Raw genomic sequence first — 18,263 nt, forward strand, 5'->3', positions numbered from 1 at the left:
TACACGAAGATCTTTCCTAGAGAATTTGCAGGCAGAACTTAGCAGGAAATGAACCTGCTTCCAGAAGATATTATCTACTGAAAATAAGAATAATACTGTAATCTGTCTCGGAGAGCTGATTTCTATTGTATTATCCTATAATAGTCCTAAATTTGCTGTAAGAATATGAATGGAAAGGCTCAAATACAATACTTGGCATATGTAATACATGTCTACTAGTGGTCCGATACTTCGTGAAATTCTTCAAAAAAATGTTATCTTTTGTTGAGAACAGCATTGTCTCTGTGGCTGTATCCACACCCTTGTGCACGCACGCATGCACGTAGTGGTTTGATCTGTGATGTAACTGGGATACAGGATCTGGTTCCTGATATTTGGTCAAAGGCTGACCCAAACGGACAGCCTTTTGACGGCACCTGGTCCAACTCTCCATGGCCTTCATACTCGGTGACTCGATCCTCAGCCTCCAATAGCTGCACGTTGTCTATGGTAAAGAACAATTTCTTGTATCTGGCAGTGTGTGCTATTGCTTCCAAAATGTTAGCGTCCTGCCAGAGGGGTACGGAAATTTCTATGGGGAGCTGTGTAGCGTCAAAATTGAGGATACCATTTTGCGTTCACTCTGAGGTAAAATTACTTCTTTCTTTACAAGGTTTTAAAATTCATGTTTAAAAAGACACTTCAGTCACTTATAACTATATAAATCCCTAACAACTTTAGTGGTATTGCATCCATGAACCAGCTACTAAAATCTGCCTCATTGTTTCTAGTAGCAAAAATAAAGTAGAATACTTGTATTTTCTAAAATAACACGAATGCCACCTACTGCTTCTGAAGTATTGAAACTGTCATGAAGGACTTGCTCTTCCAGAAAAGAACACTCTGCTCCTGCTAGGAACACATCATACTTAAAAGTAAAGCCTCTACAGAGATTAGCTGGATATCCATCTACAACAGAAATGATTGGAGAATTCTCATCTCTTATTTCTATGTTCATTGAGAAAATAAATTGTGTTTCCTGATGAGAAAAACCAATATTTAATTTAATACATCTGATGAGGACACTGCTGCTCATAGATTGTGATGGTTGATACTATTTAAAAAAGAAAAAAAGAAAAAGCCCCCTCTCCCAGCCCTCCTCCCACTCCATCTACTTCTGTTGCCAGAATAATTTTAGTGTATATTGTTTTGTTTGGAGTAATCAGGCTGAAGTAGCATTAGTCCAGCTTCTCATCTTTTAATTACAGACAGTTTATTGTCTATGCTGTCCCACTTTCTGCATGGTTCCCCACCAGCCAGCTAGACTTAGCAATCTCCATTAATTTAATTTGGCATTTCATTCAATCAGACAGGCTGTGAACATGATGAATTTTTTTTTTTTTTTGAATAACACAATGCTCATTCTTAATTGATGTCCTTATCAGACATTGTATTTGCCAGAGCTGTAATTATTGGTCAGGCAGCAAAATCAAATCTGCCCAAATGCAGTGAAGACATTCTCCGGTGAAATTATTAAGATACAGTACTTAGACCTGCAAAGTAATTTAGTTTTGGTCTGTAATTACATCTTTTGGGATCGTTATCTTTCTTTTTACTCATAAGGATAATGTAACCTCAGAGGAATTAATTTGCCAAATATGAAGATAGAACTGAGATCCTTGCCATAATATATATTTGTGCAAGAAGATATTATTCTATATAAAAAAATATGAGCATGCTCACACTGAAAAGAATTATTTTATTAATGGCCAGTATTTTTAAAAATACAACTTCTAATTTTATTGGAGAAATACTGGAAGCGTGATCAGTTGAGGCTGCCATTTTCCCTAAGCAATAAAATGGCATCAGAAAGGATATAATTTGGATGTGTAACTACCTAAAATACATATGCCAGTGGATATGTAGTGCTGTGACAGAACTAGTTTAGAGCTAGTTCTACAGGCAGTAGTTTGGCGTCAAGCCGGTGAGAACTTTGTCTGGAGATGCTGTCCTGAAAAACTTTAAATGTGTATTTTGACTAAATATTAACTAATAATTTTGAAAGAACTGGTAGTGCCATGACAACTAAGCCTGAATTCTGTTTTGCGGTAAGGGTTGGGATAGGGCTTTCTTTAATAAAATTTAAAAAAACAAAAAGTGAGGGGAGTGGATTCTGTAATAACTCTATTTTGGTTTTTTTTATTATTATTATTATTATTATTGGATATAACATATGTAGTCTTTGAGTACAGAATTGCAATCATTCCTTCTAAGCAAATTGAAAGTCTCGGGATTAGTTATGAAAAGATGATAAAATGTGTTTCATTCCTGTTCTGGATATATTTTGGTTGCATTTTTCGTTTGGGACATTTATTCACGTTCCATGGTTTTGATAGTATTCTGTGCTGGAAAAATAACCCTTCCAGTAGTTTCTTCTTGCTTGTGGTTTCACTATTAAATTAAGCAGCAATATTATGAAAATAATTATTTAGAAAATCTAATGTATTTGCATGATGAATCTAATGTTACTCTTGAACATTAAAATACTAGTATTTTAAAAATTCATTTTTGTCCCATTGAGATGCTCAGGTAAAAGTCTGGCCTCCTCTATGTCTGGTTTTAAGTTACTTAGGTATTAGCACTTTTCAGGAAATGAATATTGGGTGTGAGTTCTAATGTTTTTCAGGTTGGAGTTGCACCATAATTGAGTCGATTTGAAGACACAAATGTGGTTGTAATAAATACTAATGACTGAATGTTGTAAGTAAAATAATTTCTACATTAAAATCAGTAGCAAAATTCCCATTACCTTTTATAGGTTCAAATGTTATTCTGTGTATCTGTAGTGCCTTGAAAATTAGTTACTTGGTTTACTTTTTATGCTTTTTTAATATTATGGGGTTTTGGTGTGAACTTCTCTTTTGCTTGTTTTATTTCTTGCTGTGGCTTTTGACTCATCCCAATTGTAGAAGAAAAGCCCAGACAGTAGCCACTACTTACCCTTGTGGGATTTTTCTGAATATTTTTTTCAGTAGGAATGCAGACTCTGGACATTTAATCACAGATTTTTACCCCGAACTGCCAAGGTTTTCTGTGGCGTTCGTTGCATCAGACTTCTTTCTTAAAACAACTGTTCGTTGGTCTTCGCTTTTGTAACCCACCAGTACTTAAGCTCTGGTGGGTCCAAAGGGTAGCCTGAATGTCCAGGCAGTGCGTGTGGATTTCCAAACAGGTATCATAGCGTCTGGCCTAGGAGGTTTGGGCTATGAAAATGCATAGTTTGTAGAAGTGGGGCAGTGATACAGTTTTTATATCCCCACTCCTGGGCAGGGCTTGATTTGGTCTTCATGAGGGCGTGCGCTGGGGAAGGAACAGAGGGCATGAGTTTTCCCTCAGCGTTGCAAATACACACCCTTGCTAGAAAAGATGAAGGAGGCAAGATGTTGGGCTTCAGGTTTGGTAGGCAAAGCTAAGAGAAGAGCTTCAACAAGCTCTTTTAGAAATAATAAAAAATTCTTGACATGCTTTATACACGGTACTAGTAAGCAGACATCCAGTCTCTCCCATTACAGCCTTCGTGTCGGTCCTCACGGATGTCAGTAGGGCCAAGATTCAAGTGTCCTGGCAACATAAAAGAGTAGAGACTGAACTGTCATAGTTTTAATGCAAGGATTTGCGCGAAGAACGAAAGCTGTGATTCACAACAAGTTCAGAAGAGGTTTTGTGTGTTTGCAGTCCATTTCATGAAATCGGCGTGTGCGCGTGGTTTCCGATGGTTTGCTGTGGCAGTGAGTTGTGGAAATCACGCTTAATATGTTTTTCAGAACTTAAGATGGAGTTTGTTGAACTCCTGAAATCAAAGGCAACAAATAGAGGTTTGTAATGCAATGGTATGTGCTGCCAGAAGAAGCTCCAGTATTTTATCTTTTCGTAGCTACGGAGTGAGGGTGCTCTGAGATCTTCAGGTGCAAAATTTTATGCAAAACCTGCTAATTGCTATGGCTAAATAATTTGCAAAGCATGAAACAAAACGATAGCTGGACTGGGTGCTGCATCTTACTCTCTGTCTCTGTCCCAGGGAAATCCAAGGGTGGGAGCCCACCGGAGTATACCTGGGCAGAGCACATCGCCGGACCTGGCCTTGAATTGGAACGTCTGCTGTCAGCCATGGGAATGCTCCCAGATGGTTGAGGGGTCTGAGCAAGGGTTCCTTTTGAAAATAAGTGGAGAAGAATGTTGACTGCAACAAGAGTCATTTCACAAAAAACATCTTTCCCAAATTATTTTACTAAAATAGACGAGAACCCCTTGTTCTATTTAGAATGATTTATAACTGTTCCCAGCTGATCACAAAGTGTTTCTAAATTAAAAGCCATTAATTATAGCCTTATATAGATACAAAGATATGCAAGAAGTGCTTTGTAATTCCAGCTCTGCACTTCAGGTGAGAGCTTTTTAAATTACTTGGACCATTGGAGCCACCTGCTTGACTAAACGCTGAGGGCCCTGTGTTTCAGTACTCATCAGTGCATTGCAGTGTTAACATTGTTACTGATTTTTCTCATTTCTCCAGGGCAAATACTAATTAATGGATACAATTCACAGCTGATTAGCTGTAGTTTCTTCAGTAATTACATTCGCAGACTAACTGTTCAGAAGAGGATTTCTAACCCAGTTCTTATTTCACTCTAAGCTTAATTTGTTTTTTGAATTGTTTAGGTCCTTAAGATAATAACCGTTTTATTTTCTTTTGTTGTTATAGGTACCATTAGATAATAAGGAAGTTTAATCTTAGAAATACTCACTGATAATTGTTGTGTGCCTTCAACGGATTTCTAATTCAGGGACAAAAAATAAATTTAAATAATATTAGTTATGATCCATACTAACCAAAGCCTAAATATGCCAGGTTCTGACATCAGTGCCTGAGTCACACACAATAGGGTCTTAAATACTGTAGCTCAAGAGCAGAATGAATCTAAGGATATGTACTTGTGACACTTAGCTTTGACGTTCCTCATTACGTCATTTGCTTCCACAGGCTTAATGAAATGGAAAATTATGTTGTCACTTTCCCTTTTGTTTTACTTTAATAAAGCAAAAAGGAAGAATCACAGAACCACAGAATGAGAGGGGGTTGGAAGGGACCTCTGGAGATCATCTCCTCCAGCCCTGCCAGAGCAGTCCACTTGGCAATCGGAACAGCAGTCGCTGTGGTGTGAGGAATCCGTGTAGATCAAAACAATGTAGACTTTTACTCTTTAAGGTAAAAATCAGCTACATTTCCATTTTAAGGCACTGGAGCCCTTAGGATGCTGAGCTCATTAAAATAGGATAGTGTTTGTGCCCACTTATTTACCTGAGCTGTACTTGCCTATTGTACCTTTGCACTTAGGTATAATTTAATAAACCTGATTTCACTTCTGTTTTTACTGTAGAAAGAACAGCTCTATTGGAGCCATTGGAGTTTTTCATGAAAATCCTTCTTAGTCTGCCGCTAACTGACATGAAAAAAATCTATCCCGTCGATCTCACTGCTGAGCTGAAGTACTGTGTCTTTGTACAACAAATCCACACACACATATCCTTATGTGCCAAAACAGTAATTCGAATGTGCAATTTTATTTGAATTTTTTAATCTCCAAAAAACGGGTGACATCTGGGCTTTTAAAAATGGATGACATTACTTGAGTATCTGCATAGCTGGGGATAACAGAGTTTTAATAGCTATGAGGCAGCCTACATATTGTGCTAAGGCCTCTGTTGCTAAACATGTGTTATAGGTTGAAAGATTCAGCATGTTAAGTACACAAATGGAATTTCATACTTCAGAGTGAGGAATCTCATCTCATATTCTTTCCTCCCCGTGATTGTCTTCTGATTTTTTTTGTCAAGTCAGACCAATTCTTCAGGTACATGAGGCTCCAATTCTTTGTGTCCGTCTTCCTTTTTTCATCCTCTATCACTGTATCACTATAGTTTTCTCCTCCTCCTCTTCTTTTTTTTTATTCCCCCCCCCCCCCTTTAACTTTTGGTCTTATTTATGGAAATTGATTTTGGAGTTTTCAAGGAAAGGGCCTTTCTTGAAAGGGTCGCTCTTGCCCCTCCGCTGCTGTGGGATGCTGGAGGAGCTGGAGAGAGTTAGGGTCTGAAGCACTTCCCTGCTAAAGGCAATCAGGCACCGAGTACTGCAGTAGCAAATTGAGCCGGAGCAAAGTGGTTTTCCTTTCAGGGCAGATTCAGCTCCTCTGAAAGCACAACAGAATTTCCTGCTTGGAAGGAATGATCTGTTCAGGTGCATGGTTACCTATCCTCACACACTTCACGGAATCACGGAATTCTCAGAGTTGGAAGGGCCCTCTAGAGATCACCTAGTCCAACTCCCCTGCCAAAGCAGGGTTGCCCAGAGCACATCACTCAGGGCTGCATCCAGGCGGGTCTTGAGAATCTCCAGAGAAGGGGACTCCACAACCTCCCTGGGCAGCCTGTTCCAGGGCTCTGGCACCCTCACCGGAAAGAAGTTTTTTCTCATAGTTGAGTGGAACCTCCTATGTTCCAGCTTGTGCCTGTTGCCCCTCGTCCTGTCACTGGGAACCACTGAAAAGAGTCCAGCTCCATCATCCTTCAACCCTCCCTTTAGGTACTTGTAAACATAGATAAGGTCTCCCCTCAGCCTTCTCTTCTCCAGGATAAAGTCCCAGCTCTCTCAGCCTTTCCTCATCAGGGAGATGCTCCAATCCCTTAATCATCTTTGTTGCCCTACGCTGGACTCTATCCAGTAGTTCCCTGTCTCTCTTGAACTGGGGAGCCCGGAACTGGACGCAGTATTCCAGTTGTGGCCTCACCAGTGCAGAGTAGAGGGGGAGAATGACCTCCCTCAACCTACTGGCCACACTCTTCCCTACGCAGCCCAGGATTCCATTGGCCGTCTTGGCAACAAGGGCACATTGCTGGAAAGTTTGCTGTCCACCACTTGTTGTAGAGCTTGTGCTGCTGCTGCTGGTGGTGGTGTTTGCTGTTGTGGCTTGGGGGGAGGCAGGTCCACCACGATCTGGCAAGATAAATTAAAGGCTTCCTGAAAAAAATGTGCTTTACAGAACTTGAAAATGGGAGTTGAGGGAAGAATGCTTAGTGTGGCTGTAGCAGCAGGGATGTGGCAGGGAGAGCATGGGGAGTTTTCTCTCGTTTGATGCTCTTACCTTGCAGCGTGCAAGGACAATAAGAATGTGGGAGCCTGAGATTTAGTGTTTTAGTGGTAGCTGCGTGACACGCGTGGTGTCTGTTCCTTGAAGCAAAGACTCTGGATGCCTGCCTGCTCTGGGAACACGTGCAGGAATAGTTACCAGACTACCTGCTTTTTGGAAGTGCCGGTTAAGGGACTGTGGCACACCGAGCGCCCATTAACCAAATGCTGATAATCTCTTTCTTTTCTATGCTCGGTCTGTAAAAGAAAAAGTAGTTATCTCTTCAACAAATGCTCGTACTTGAGAATTTGGAGGAAATGACTCTGTGGCATCCGAGAGGATCCTTCCAGATCACTGGTGCGTGAGAGGAGCTGCACCTCAGTTGGAGCCAGCGGGCGCTCGGCCCACGCCACCCTGGGTAGATCTCAAGGTCTCGCTGTGATACGGTTTCTCTGATTTGCAAAATCTTCTGGTGTTAATGTTCACTGGGGGCGGGGGAGCTCAACTGGAATGAAGGGTAGACAAAGGGGGATTGTTTGGCTTTTTGCTTTTGTGGAGACAATGGCATTTTAAGAACAACGTTGCAGATTCTCATTCTTCCCCTTATTGACCTTCATCTCTTTAAAACGAGGTCTACTTGGAATAGTAATTTGACAGCTACTTCTAGCTGCAGCAACCCCCAGGACCAGGATCATCTGCAGAAATATTATAACACGTCAGGAAAGATGTAGTAGAGTCTAAATGTCTTTGCTGGAGAATAGTCTCTTTCTAATGGACCCTTAATTTCCAAAGTCACCTCTAGGACTGTGGGGTGGCTTTGCTACATGGACAAAGAAAGTTCAAGAGCTACACTTGGATTTATTCCATGTGCAGACCTGGGGATGCAGAGTATGTAATGATAATAGTGTTGAATCCAATCTAGTGCTGACTTCAAAGAACATCTGCAAAATTACATCTTGTCTGTTTGTTCTTTTGTTGTTGTTGTGGGTTTTTTTCCGCAGCTTTTTCTGTGCCAGTGATGGGATAAAGAAGTTTATCGTGGCATGCATTAAAATCCAAATATTTATTTTTCTTTCAGTTTGGAAACAATAACAACTACATGAACATGGCAGAGGCAAACAATGCATTTCTTGCTGCAAATGAGGTAGATGTTTTTCTTTTTTTATCTATGCTCATATTCTGCTGTTTGCTGTGATAATTTAACAGACTTTGAATGGATGAAGAGTGAAGTGCCGAATTTCTCTGTGTTTTATGGAGCACAAAATAAAGACTTTAATGAGAAAGAAAATAACCTGACAGCTCTCCATTACTAGTCAATTTAGCTGTCCATAAGGCTGTTACTTACATAGCATGTCAATAGAAACAAATCTGCTTTAGGTATGAAAAAAATTATAAACAGAAGGAAACAAATAAAAAGCACAGTAGGTGTACACTTTGAAAGCAAGCTTAGTAATAGTCGTTACTAGATGATGTGCTAATCTTTGTTATAGATACAAACATTTAAATTCGGGTTCTTAATACTCGTATAAGTTAGGAAACCAAAATCGACTTTGTTGCCTGAAATGGCAGCCCAGGGTCCAGGCTGGTGGAGTTGCTGCGTTGTGGAGGTGTGATGTATTTGATCCCTGCCTTTGAGAATGGAAAGAGGAGAAAGGTATGGTCAGGACAGTGGCTGTATATTTCTTACAGCAGTTAACAGACCATCAACATGCTAATCCTGACCCCAGCCCCAGGCAGAAACACCTTTTTGCTCATCACTAAAACCCAGCGGCTCTTATTCCAAAGGGAAGGATGGAAGGTGCAAGATGCACTGTCTACTAATGTGCATGGCAATATGTAAAAGAAGAACTAAGTATTTATTTAGGGAGCATGCCATAAATTCTTTTCCACGTGAGCAAAGGTTAGAAAACTGGGCAGCCTTGATTTTACACGTTGTAAAGTGGTGATTCAGTCGCAGGTATTCTTGTGCACTTTTAAAAAAATGATCTTGGAGAAAATAAGCAGAAAGGTGTAACAATAAATATGAAGGCTAGAATTAAGAGTCATATTTTACGATCATTTGTACAATGGTCACCATCTCTTTTTACCCAGCAAGACTGCTTAGATAAGGGAATATTGTTTGGCACTAGCTCCAGTGTTATTTGTGATAATGAACACAAACCCCATCTGTAATGACAACATGATGTTTCTTTCTGTAGAATTTCTTTCCTACATTTGAATCAAACATTGATGAAAGCTCTGCTGCCAGCAGCTGTTCAGAGACAATTTAATTCCAGCTGTGATAATTCACCGTGTCAGACATTGGCTGTTATATGTTGATACAACAGTTCTCCAGATTTGCATTTTTATCAAAAGGAACAAATGTTTTGAACATTTCAGTACAGATGGCATTTAACCATGCACACAGTTTTGGGTTTTTTTTTTAAAAAAATGTGTAAGATATAAATATTTGAAAAGTTAATAACTTTAAAAAATGTGATTGGTAAGATAAATCCCCCAAATGTTATCCCATCTTTTGGTCATAACAGCACCTTGCTGCAATCCCAAATTGCATACTATTCAGGCTCCTTTTACAGACTGAATAGCCCAGTGATTTGGATTTAAGACTACTTCACTAAGGGGCTTTTTCTCTTCTTAGATTACGTCTATTTTATCCTCAATCTTAGGTCTGTTATATGTTTTTTTTAAAAAAGATATATACATATTTGGACAAGTTATGTTGTGAGAATTAAATTCACATTTTAAAACATTAAGGTATTCATCAATTTACTCTCCCATTTGTAATAAGCTGGAAGTGTTAAGATGAATGCCACTTTCCGAAGTAAAATACTGTATTATTATATTACTATATTGTGTTATATATTTACATAGCTGTCCTGGAGTTATTCTGTTAGATGTGGAAAAAAGATCCAGTTCTTATAATTGCTACTATCTCATAGATATATCAAGTAAAGAGAGGTTCAAATGTACTATAATAATACTGATTTCATTGAATCCTTTCGCTTGAACAAGGAATAAAAATATGATTAAGTGTTAGCGTTTGCATTAAAGCGTGAACCTAACTTTGCAATTACGGCATTACAATGTATTTAATTATAGTGTTTTTACATTAACGTGAATGTAGCTTTCTCGCTATGATTTTGGGCCTGAGCACTGCTGAGCTAGAAACCCATTTTATTCCTGTAAATAATGCCTTAAGAGTGTAATCCTCGAGCACATTCAGGCTTAGAAACCACACATTTGCTTTATGTTTTCTGTCTCTATGTCATGATTACTACGACCTATTTTAAAGCACCTTAAATATTTATTGAAATAATATTTCAAGTGTTAATTACAGTGGTAATGAAAACAGCCAAATGCCACATATCAAGAATGAGTGTTTATTCGTATTGTTAATGTGATATGTTAGATTTCATTAAGCAGTAATGGGGTAGCAAATGAGTCACAAATTACAGTTGCATCTGTTACTAGACCACATTAGTGCCAAAATAACTGCAAATGCAGCCATAGGGTTATGTTCATTAGCCAACCACTTCTCCTGGCCAATCCATCCTTTGTGTTCCTGAGCTAAGAAGAAAAATTCACACCTTTTGTAATACAGCAGCGGGGAAGTCAAACGTCTCCCTAATCCAGGCCCGGCTTTCACGTCCCGAATTAAGTTACAACCTCGCAGATCGAGGGAGATGGGTAGAGTCTCAGCAGACCCTGACGGTGCCGCAGACTGCAGCAGGCTGGGACCTCATCATTTCTGGTGTGAGACCAATAATGACAGCTGACAGGTTCTATGTGCAAGCAAAGGTTTTTCTTGTGTTTCGGTTTCCATCTTCTCTCAAGCGGTTATTAATTTATATCATCATTAACAGTTTGAAGGATGACAATTTGCAGCAGTTAATGAGATCTTTCACTGAACATATCATTTTTAAATTAACTGGCATTAAGTCACTCTTTCAAACAATGTAAATAATACATAAAACAATTCTGCCCCCCCCCAACTTGAATCCTGAACTAATGCAAACAAACAAATCCCAGAGCAGCCTTGCATGTCCGGAACAAGACAAAAGTGCCTATTTTAGGATTGCCAACTGCCCGATTTGATCAAGACAGTCCTGATTTGGGTACATTTAAAATGGCCTAATTTCCAGCCCTGAATTTCTATTATTAAGCAGCAGTGGACCTGAAATAATAGATGAAAGTTCATTTAACTCGCAAGAAAATTTGAATAAGCGTAGCTCGTTTGTTTCCCAAATAAAAGTCAGCAACGTTGAAGCCAGATATAGACTCTACTTGAATAAAGATTATCTTTGACAGACACGTGCACCCGTACAAACACGCACAGACCCTGAAGATAACTGGCAGTAAATGTTTTGCTCAAGGCATCTTAACAGGTGTTTAGTTCGGAACAAACCTACTGTTCAAACAAAGCTGGCGTGCTTCAGAAAGCCCTGGAAGCCGCTGTGATCACCCCCTGCTCTTTTTTTTTTCATACGTGTGTCTCCTCCAAATTACAACCCTTGGATAAAAAAAAGGGTGCATCGTACTTCTGGGACGGGAAAGAAATAGAGACCAGAATTAGAATAGTTCCTGTTTATTAGTGGATAAAAAGGAAAGAAAAGATGTGAAGTGGTCAGTGCTGAATTAATGGGGGGTGTGGTGCTACAAAATTGTCAGTATTTTATGAAGCATGAGAATAATGTAAGCTGTTTGTGCTATTTTACTAACATATCAATAAAGTGGCAATTTGTTATACAGCCAAATCCAATGTAGCTGATATGCAGACTAACAACAAAGACAGATGTTGCTAATTAAGTACGCGTTAAAAAACTGTTAATACTGATACTCCATTAAAGCCATATGATAATGAGACTTAAATCTTTAATCAGAGTGATCCGTAAACCCCTTCAGTTTATGAAACTTAAAAGATTTTGTCGCGTATAGAGTTTGCATTTGAGAACAGCAGCAGGTTTGGACTGCAGGTGGGGAGGTGGTTGCTGAGAGCAGCGTGCCCTAACGTGGTTTGCCTTGTCCTGTCCTTCTCTAGCAGACGTTCCATACGCCCAGCCTGGGGGACGAGGAGTTCGAAATCCCACCCATTACCCCCCCGCCCGAGTCGGACCCCGCGCTGGGGATGGCAGATATACTGCTGCCCTTTCAGAGCCTCGGTGACCAGCTGCCCACCCAAGGAAATGAATTTACACCTCAGTTTCCCCCCCAGAGCCTGGATCTTCCCTCTATTACGATATCCCGAAACCTCATGGAGCAAGACGGCGTCATCCACAGCAATGGATTGCACATGGTAGGTGCGGTTCTATTGTCTGTCACAGCGCAGTAAACGTAGGTTTGTGTTGTCTATCAGTTTAAATTGACCTCTCAGAAGATCGTACGATTCCGTGGTGTTGTAGCCTGACCAGGCGTTTGCCGATGTTCCGTGTCACGTGCAGGCGCATTCTGTATGAACGGTGACACGTGTTGTCAGTGTTACACAGCAAACAATAATATGCTATGCTATCATTCAGTTCCCTAAGGCAGTTGGCAAATGGTTAAGGGTTTAATATTGGTGGATTCAGGAAGATAAACGTGGTTGTTAATGTACACTGCAATACTATTCTGTGTGTGAACAGATCTCTTATGAAGAAGCAGTCAGGCTTTAGAAACACAGAATTTCAATTTTGGGATTGGACTTGGAAGTCCATATCCATCGGCATCACACGCATCCCAAGTGCTGCTAACGTTCAAAGATGTGTTAGACAGTTGGCACTGGCATCAAGAGTTGAAAGACCATTGTGTTGGCCAGGATGAACTACGGCGTTTAGAAGGAATTGCTTGTCTGTGTGTCAAGTATGGGACCCACATCTGACAGCCATCAGGATATTTTGAAAGTGCAGCATTGGGAGTAGCCTGGAAAGGGAGCCAGACGCAGTATGTCAGCAGTAAAACCCATATAGTTCCTTATATTCTGTGTATTCTGTGGGCTAAGTCTTTATAAATGAAAATTGATGTTGTTTTATTTTAAACTCATAATAGAAGGGATAGGGATGTATTACGTTGACCACACTCAGAAATATGGGGCCGTAAAAAGGCTTTGTTCTGTCCAGTGCTCTTGTTGACCATAGTGATGGGGCAGGTTGGGCCTGTTCTCCTGCTCCTGGGCTGTTTCCAACCCCTTCGGCATGGGGAGGGACCATCCTGGTGCGGGGAAGGGCTGAGTGATGGGGACTGTTAGGCTAATTCCAGTGATCATTCTTGTTAATTAGAACAAGCAAAACCAAGGCTGTATGGAGTCTTCACCAGAATCTATACGCGCTGTAGGGTTGTGATCTCAGCTGGTGGATGTAGGGGGCACTTTCCACTTTCTTGTTGTGTTTCTGTTTAGGCTTTGGGGGGTCTCCCTGCCTGGGTTTCTCTAAGCTTTGAGCAGCAACGTTCACGCTCGCAGTGATGAGAGGCAGCTGTGAGTCAGTTTGTCATACTTAGCATTTTAAACTCAGTGGTTACAATTAGAATTAGTTTCTGTATTGCATATTGAAGACAGAGCGAATGTTTAGCTTGAACAGATATTTTACATCAACTATATTTTTTTCCTGATTAGCTGTTTTATGTAGGACCTTTTGCTAAACTCGGCGTAGTGAGAATACAGATTTACTGCTGGACTGTAATAAAGGTCAACATGTCGTCGCGTTATGATTTCATGTAAATCTTTTTTTCTTTTTTATTATTCTGGCAAGTGAAAATTAATTAAAGATTTACAAATGAACACGCACCAAATATTTCTCTGGAATTCCGCAGGCTGCTGGCTTCGTTACAAATTTTAATATTTCCTTGGAGGTCATGGAGAGTAGCTAGCACTAATACAGAATTAAGCACAAACTGTTCACTGTTTGGGAGGTACAGAATGCAGTAATTCCATAGGTACGAAGCAGGAAGGACTGCCTACAACGGGCCTTGAGGGATACGATACTTCTTTTCAGATCCCATTTCGCATGGGATTTGGTATGCACTGGACATGTTGGGTGACTACTAGAGACAGATCAGATTAACAAAACCTGAGAGTCAGGAGTGTTATGCCTGAAAACTGAAGTAACGGAGTGTGTGTACACGGAATACAATGAAACTTGCTCAGAAATATGTAATAAATATCATGGGCTGGGCCAGCGTTGTGTCCCCTCAATGGTGTCAAGTGGTTTGTATCCTCACCCCGTTTTGCCTTGTAAATTTGCATCCTTTTACTGAATGTGGTTTTTCCTTGAGTAAATGCTGTCACCTTAACAGTTCCAACCAGAAGAGGCCTCCTGGTTAGATATCTCTTCTCTCACCTCTTCTTGCACCAGATGAGAGGCTTTACATCTTTTCTTTTTTCTTTTTTTTTTTCCTAGAAATTATTGGCATAGTTCACATTGACTTTTGTGGTAAGAATTTGTTCCCATATAGGGCAAGGAGAAGATCTAGAGAAGCTCATGCCTTCTTACCCCCGTAGCCCGGTGGTATTTTCTAGGGTGACTGCCAGTTCAAAGCTGTGCCTTGGCAGCTTGGGTGTAGTTTTGCTGCAGAGAATGGATGAGGAATCGCGTGATTTGTTACGGAGGAGCCACATAGGGAGGTTCGTGTGTCAGACACTTCCCCATAACTGCTGGATTCGTTTTATACTGTGAGATGGAGTGGCCCCTGCCATTGCATTTTAGTCGGTGGTCTTTTTCTCTTCCTCTCGTGAATGCTGGGTAGCTTCAGAAGTTTAAAAATGTTAACAGAGGGTCCTTGCGTAGGTTTCCCCTGAACTCACATAGCTCTCTATAGTACTCAAATTTTCCAGCAGTTAATCTGTAATTCAAAAATAGAAAATGAAAACATTATATCATATTTTATGTGAAAAATGTGCACTTTATTAAACTGGTAAATATTTATTAATAATATTAGAATTCATCTTTAAATTAGACATTTCATGAATTACCTTGCCTTGGAGCTATAAAAACTTTATTGCAGCAATAAAAAAAATGTAAAGGAGGCATTTTGACTATGAAATTTCATTTCATGGTCAATTGAATTTACTATATCTGAAAGAACTAAAGATGGGGTTGTAAAATAATTACGATGTTCGTATACAGTTACAGAACAATGTTCTTATCCGGTGATACTAGGATAGTGTTATTTAAAAGCTGTATTAATAGTGTATTGCTAATCACTAAAGCTTCTTTAGCTGAATACAAACTTGAATTATTTTAATATGAACTGGCTGGAGTTTATTGGCTATCTTGTGAAGCATTAGAGAGCTTTACTGTAAGCAATATTTAATTTAGATAAATGTAGTCCTACCCTGTTGAAAAGTCCGGTAGAAGAATTTCACCTTGAAGAAATGTCATGAGATTTTAAATCACAAATGTTGAAAAAATAAAATGGGCTTGGACAGAATTATGATTAATACTGTGTGTCTTTGGCTTTTTTCTATGTACTACCTGACATGTTCACCTATAAACTTGAATGCAGAATCGCCAGAGGCATGGTTAAAAATAGGTTATGTCAAGGTTTTCCTATGTCTCCCTTAGGGCATGGAGTTGGGTAGCTGCTTCGTAATACTTCTGCAAGTATCTCACATATTTCCCACAGGAAGACCAAAAAAAAAAAAAAAAAAGAAATCATTCTTTTTTTAACATATCCTCTCTGTATTATTATATTGAAAAAATCATTCATGGTGCAACAAGGATATTTATTCTCAGCATAAATGTGGCCTCGCAATTATTAAAAGATCATATTGATGAGTTAACAGTTGTTCATACTGTTAAGATATACCTACTATGGAAAGAGTGACAATTTGTCACAATGCTGATTAACTTCATTATTGTTGGCAACAAACACAACACATTTATCTTACTTAACAGCATTTTCCTGCATTTAAAAAGAGACAACAGCAACAAAAAGAGGAGACAAAATGGAGGCAATTTGATTATTTTTAATATTTTAATAATATGCAAATAAAATCCTGATGTTAAAAAATGAGTCACTGACAAATGGAGTGTGGATGTACATTTGACTTCAAAGAACACATGGATTTACATGATACAAATATTATCCCTATAAATACTTGGATATAAATAAGTGGAAATCAACAGCGATATCCTCATTAAAAATCAACCCCCGATATTTTATATTAATGCTGTTTTCTCTTGAGCTGCCCATAGAAAAATTATTTTAATCTGCAAACTGTGGCAATTCTATAAAACTACAACTTGGGCTCCTCAGGGTTCCTTTTTTTAACACCTCTCTATAATCTGCCCAGCCTGCTGAGTAGCATTGACATCAGTAGTACATCAATTTCAGAAAGTGGATTATTTTTACTAGACAGCTATTGTGACATATTGGGTCAGTCATAAATGAAAGATATTCATGCAAGCATGCAATACTTGTAATGAAGTCTCACTCTGACCTTCTGTATGATTGATTCTGTAATTTAGTTTTCTCAGGCAGTGCCTGAAATGAAATGAAATCATGTTGAACAAGTTTTGAATACCCACAGTGCACCAGGAGAAGAAAAATCTGCAGCCCCAGAGGCTTGAGAGAGAGCAGCTGAACGATTTATCTCCATGCTATTATAGCCTTTGCCAGCATTCAACATTTCTTTTTTTTTTTTTTTTTTTTTTTTCTTATTTGGCTTAAGTACTTAATTCTGCAGGTAGCTGTAAATGGGAAAATAAAATGCTGTTCAGATTTAAAATGACAGGACAGGAGTATGTGCAGGGGACTGATAAAATATCTTGAATAGAACTGACCTTTCATGTAGCTGAAAGTTACTGGGGGATTCATCCTCATAATTACCATATAGATTATTTTTATTTCTTTCCTGCAATGAAACATTTCAGAGAGCAGTAGTGCTGATTGAATGAAAATTGAACTTGTTAACATTCTTTTCAGCTTAGCCTGTTGTACATAACAGAAGGTTAGCTTTGATGAATTTCAAAATTCTCTTTCTGATATCTAAGAAACAGACAGTAAAATAATTGTCTCTTTTCAGTCTGATTTTTTTTCTTTTATTCAAAAAAGTACAGATGTTACAAAAACAGACTGATAATTTTACATATATTGCTCCCTATATTACTTATGCTGCTAGAGAAAAATGTGTTTCCTATTTGATGAAGACTTGAGCCTGTTTATATTTTATAATTGTTGCAGTGCTGTCGGTGCATTCAGGATTCTGCGCAGATAAGGCTAATTCATAGTGGAATACGCTCATCTTTAATTACATTACTACTTAGGAGTGGCACTGTGCTCAAATCAAAGACATGATGGTGACTACTGCTTTTATTTCAAGAAGAGACTTTTTAAATAAACAGCTCAATGCTGTGGCTGTGAAGAGCTGAGTTGCAAATTTCAGCTTATGAAAGGCTGCATACAACAGAAATATTCATGTTTCAGAACAGTGGTGCCTTTTGCTTAAAGGTCCAAATCTTTTTTAGTAGTTTAAATTCCCAGATTACTAATTAACTTCAAATTAATAGATGAACAGAAGATTGCAAGAAAAAAAGCTAAAAAAGTTGTTTTAAAATTGGCAAACGACAGTTATTTCCCTACTCACCTGACTGCGTGCCTCTAATTTGTATGTTTAATTTTCCTTTACAACAAAATTTATTTGTAAATCTCTCTTTTAATACCCGGTCTGTAATCTCCTATCTAGAGAGAATGGAGTAGGTTTTCAATTAATACACTGTTATAACAACATTGTTTAATGTGTTGCAGATGAAACAGTTATTTCATGGGTCATTAATGTGTTTAACGCCTGGAACGGTCTATTAAAACAAGCCCTTGTTATTGTTATGAACATGTTTATTGTCATCTTTAATACAAAACATAGAACTAATTCCGGAAGGTTATAATTATTCATTTATAGGAATAGCAACTCTTCTTGCTAGAAAGAGAGATCACCTTCAGAGTTTCCTTATTTCTCTTTTTCCTTCGATTGCTGTGGTGGATTACTACACTCAAGTTTTAGATCGAGAGCGTCCGTCTGGTCTGTATTGGACTTTCGCAGCAGAAAGGGTAGCTGTTGCCACCACTGTTTTTAATAATTTGTGGTACCAAGGAAAAAAAATTATCTCAAAATTAAGTAGTACCAAATTA

At 38.9% G+C, this 18,263-nt stretch overlaps 1 protein-coding gene across 2 annotated transcripts in view; it reads left to right on the forward strand.

Moving 5' to 3' along the window:
• TOX3 (TOX high mobility group box family member 3) overlaps window positions 1–18,263 on the forward strand; it is an 82,205-nt gene that overhangs the window by 47,387 nt on the left and 16,555 nt on the right. Inside the window, exons 2-3 of one of the 2 annotated variants that reach the window (XM_074158109.1) lie at window positions 8,242–8,307; window positions 12,202–12,456. In XM_074158109.1, coding sequence (XP_074014210.1) covers window positions 8,242–8,307; window positions 12,202–12,456 — 321 coding nt within the window. The remainder of the gene's footprint in view (window positions 1–8,241; window positions 8,308–12,201; window positions 12,457–18,263) is intronic. The other variant, XM_074158110.1, reaches the window with a different exon arrangement.

Source organism: Numenius arquata, chromosome 13 (assembly GCF_964106895.1).
Source record: "Numenius arquata chromosome 13, bNumArq3.hap1.1, whole genome shotgun sequence".
NCBI classification, from domain to species: domain Eukaryota; kingdom Metazoa; phylum Chordata; class Aves; order Charadriiformes; family Scolopacidae; genus Numenius; species Numenius arquata.